General features: G+C 48.5%; 1 protein-coding gene across 1 annotated transcript; it reads left to right on the top strand.

The window, feature by feature from the left end:
* Nucleotides 1-1,180: 1,180 nt before the first annotated feature.
* On the top strand, nt 1,181-3,104 carry LOC144230068 (uncharacterized). Its single transcript, XM_077762278.1, has 2 exons — nt 1,181-1,520; nt 1,792-3,104. The coding sequence occupies exons 1-2, from the start codon at nt 1,181-1,183 to the stop codon at nt 3,102-3,104; spliced, it is 1,653 nt and encodes a 550-aa protein (XP_077618404.1).
* Nucleotides 3,105-4,156: the final 1,052 nt, after the last annotated feature.

The following is a 4,156-nucleotide window of genomic DNA, read 5'->3' as shown; positions in this document are numbered from 1 at the left end:
GGGGGTTAGGTGGACCCAGGAAGGTTGTGGTTGCGTTGGGGATAGCAAGTGCAGCACCTAGTGGCATAGGACCATCTGAGGCAAGGAACAGACCCAAGCAGTGTAGCCGTCATAGGAGGCTTAGGGGCTGCGACTTAGTGGGAGTCCTGCGAAGTCAATAGCAGTATTCAGTCCTGTTTGAATTTGCAGAGCATTCTATGGATGCTGTCATCGGGTTGTGGTGCAAGGCCTGAATCTAAGACCCAATATTGTGTGCTGCATCATGTCTGGGAACCCTGGGGGCCTCAGGTGACCTGTGTGCTGCCTCCCTTCCTACTCTACTCCCCCAAGTAAGATCTAATCAAACTGCTTTTATGGAGGGATTAGGATCAGATCCTGTGTAGTCCTCTAGTTGATTTCAGTTCCCTACCTGCCCGTGGAGTGAGTCACATCAGTCAGTGACATCTTCCCACAGGAAACAGGACCATCTCTTTTTATTGCTATAATAACAAAGCTTAGATCTCACAACCACTGGCTGTTCGCTCTTTCCCAGAGCACAGCCCCCGTGTGGCCCTGTGTCGTGTGTGGCATCCCCCCCTCCCAGACTGTGAATGTATATGGTTAGAAAAGTGCGGCCGATGTCATCTGTCCGGCAATAGGTCCCCTGTGTTTGCCATCCCCATAACCCTAGCACACAATCCTACCCTCATGAGTGGGGTGCAGAAGAGGTGATGGAAATACAGTAATACATAATCGTGAGGCCAAAGAGACTCCTAAGGCATGTGGGGCAGTAAGCAGGTGGTGGCCATGGGCACATGGCTATGTCTGCAAATGGGAGCGATGTGCAGTCTGAAGAGTGATGTGTGCTTGCTGAGGGTGTATGCATGATGCCCAGGGCCCTGGTATTGAGAATTACATGATTTGTCTCTATTAGGGAACTGTCTAGCAGAAATGAGTGAATGCTTCTATGCCAGACCCTTGTTTGATACTTTTTTATCCTCATCTGCTGATGGCCAGTGCCCGTGAGGAGACAGTGGCACCAGTTTCGAGGGCCTGGTTTCTCTTCTGTGTTGGATGCTGGGGAGGAAGATGGGTAGGGATGTAGTAGTAGGGTAGTAGATGGGTAGTAGATGTGTAGGGAATGGATTGCCATCTTTTTTTTTATAGTTTATTTTTTTTATTTTTGAGACCGAGACAGAGCATGAGCGGGGGANACACTGGAGAGAAGTCAAACAGTGGAACTGAGTGCGGGACCAACTCCCGTAAGGGAAAAACTCACCACCACTGGGGAGACTGCACAGAAGCTTTCAGCCACCAACACACGTTTGTTCATCACCATAGGGTCCTCCCTGGGGAAAGATGTTACGTGTGCAGTGAGTGTGGGAAATCTTTTAGCCATAACTCCAGCCTCATTAAACACCAGAGAGTTCACACCGGAGAAAGGCCTTATGCATGTGGGGAATGTGGAAAATCCTTTAGCCAAAGCTCCAACCTCTTTCAACATCGGAGAGTTCATACTGGAGAAAGGCCTTATGAGTGCAGTGAATGCGGGAAATCTTTTAACCAAANTTATTTGTAGACCTTGCCTCTCTTCAGTGTTGTTTATCTCACCTCATGAGGCCCCCACCCCCATTTTGTGATCATTAGTGGCCCGGTACTGCTAAGGGGCCTCATCCGCAGCCTGAACTTGAAACCCCTTGTCCTATATACAATCTCATGGACTCATGTCTGGGTTTGTTAGACACACACTTGTGTAGCGGCCGCCTTCCCATGGACGTCACTGTGCACTTCACCAGCATTTCCTGCTTTCAGGTTGTCAGCATGGAGCAGAGGATGACGAGGCATCTGAGCAGAATGTTTCTGTAGAAGGAGTGTCACCTGTCAGGACATCCAAGGCAAGTCTTTCTCCCCAGAAGGTCAGCCCCTGTCAGGTGTGTGCTCCAGTCTTGAAAGACAGTTTCCAGTTGGCTGGGCACCAGGAAACCCAGTTCGATGAGAAACTGCACACTGGGGGGACACACGGGAAAAGAGTGTATTTCAGTGGAAATCTTCATCAGCACCAGAAGGAGCACACTGGACACAAGCCCGCCAGAAGCACCGTGAGTGGAGCGTCAGTGGGGAAGAGCTGTAGATTGCGTGTGTCAGGGAAGCCCTTCGTCTGTGGGGAGATGGAGAACGACTTCCTGGTCAGCTCGGGATTCCTCCAGCAGCAGGCCGCGCACACTGGGGAGAAGTCAAACAGTGGAACTGAGTGCGGGACCAACTCCCGTAAGGGAAAAACTCACCACCACTGGGGAGACTGCACAGAAGCTTTCAGCCACCAACACACGTTTGTTCATCACCATAGGGTCCTCCCTGGGGAAAGATGTTACATGTGCAGTGAATGCAGGCAATCTTTTAGCCAAAGCTACAGTCTCAATAATCATCAGAAAGTTCACACTGGAGAAAGGCCTTTTGAGTGTGGAGAATGTGGCAAATTCTTTAGTCAAAGATCCAACCTCATTCAGCATCGGAGAATTCACACTGGAGAAAAGCCTTATGAGTGCAGTGAATGTGGGAAGTCTTTTAACCAAAGCGCTGCACTCCTGCATCACCATACTGTTCACACTGGAGAAAGGCCCTATGAGTGCAGTGAATGTGGGAAATCCTTTACCTACAATTCCAGTCTCTTAAAACACCAGAAAGTCCACACTGGATCAAGGCCTTATGAGTGCAGTGAATGTAGGAAATCTTTTAGCCAAAATTGCAGCCTTGTTCTACATCTGAGAGTGCACACTGGAGAAAGGCCTTATGAGTGCAGCAAATGTGGGAAATCTTTTAGCCAAAGCTCTGCACTCCTTAAACACCAGAGAGTTCACACTGGAGAAAGGCCATATGAGTGCCGTGAATGTGGGAAGTCCTTTAGGCGAAGCTCCAACTTCAGTGACCATCGGAGAGTTCACACTGGAGAAAGGCCATATATGTGCAACCAGTGTGAGAAATCCTTTAGTAAAAGCTCCGGCCTCACTCGACACCAGAGAGTTCATACTGGATTGGGCCTTATGAGTGTCTTGAATGAGAAAGCCATTAGCCAAAGGCCTTACCTCATTGATTACCACAAAATTCACATGGGAAAAACAACCTAGTTGTGTAGCAGATGTATTTCCTTGTTCAGTATAACAACACTCGAGGAGATCTCTTTTGAGGGTGCCACTTGCCTTAATTGAGCCTCGTGCATCCAGGCAACAGAATAAGTGGCAGGTATGTGGCAGCTGCGTGGCATGTTTCAGCGTGGGCCCATAGCACGTTTTTATTACTAACAGTAATAATTCTGTAGCAGCAGCCATTCACCTCTACCATGTGACAGGTGCCACACGTGTATCATTTCTGCATCCTGATGTGTCCAGGGAAGTAGACCTTAGTGTTTTCCCTTCGTGGTAAATGTGTGAGAAGCCATAGTATTCATTCCTTTCTCTCTGATGACCCAGTTGTGGCCCAGAGGGCTCCATCTGACTTTTCAAGTCGCCTTTTTTAAGGATGTCGTTGGTCTGGGGACTCCTGTGGAATTTCTAGCCTCTAAGTCACCAACCCAGGAACAGCCTGCCTCCATTGTTCTGGTCTGTGCTATAACAAAGGCCTTACTGTTTAACTCACCTGTATCTTGAGGGTTAGATTCACTTTTATGGGGTGGTTTCAGAACAATGGAATGACAGGAGAACCAGCTGTTGTGGGCACCCCAGTCTTTATGTGCTTCAGGGGGGTTGGAATGATGGTAGCTCTCTTTCTAGTTTGGGTCTTGTTTGCATTGCTGCCCAAGGCCTCTAAGGAAATTATGTAGGGTTTTATGGCTAAATTGTAGCCTGGATACCAGGACATTTTGTGGTGTCAGACCTCATCCTGAAGAGGGGGCAGTTGTGACAACCTCTGGTACTTCTGGGAACAACATAAAATTTTTCCCTCTGCAGGGGATATTGCATTGTGCTCAGCACTGGTGCAGGAATTATGTTCCCAGGTCCTGGAAACGAGTGATGTACGCTGATGTCCAGAATTCTGTGTGGTAGTGTCACAGGCTGAAAGATTATGGGGGAATCATAATTGTATACAAACAGTGGGCAAATAAAGAGGACAAGAGACTGCAGCATCTGGTTGGAATGAGCCTCTTTTAAAAGGGCTCTCGTCATTGTTCCAGGGGTGCCTG

The sequence above is a fragment of the Crocuta crocuta genome, unplaced genomic scaffold (genome assembly GCF_008692635.1).
Source record: "Crocuta crocuta isolate KB4526 unplaced genomic scaffold, BGI_CrCroc_1.0 scaffold370, whole genome shotgun sequence".
Classification (NCBI taxonomy): domain Eukaryota; kingdom Metazoa; phylum Chordata; class Mammalia; order Carnivora; family Hyaenidae; genus Crocuta; species Crocuta crocuta.
The sequence above is the reverse complement of the archived record's forward strand: the minus strand, read 5'-3'. Positions and strand labels throughout refer to the sequence as shown.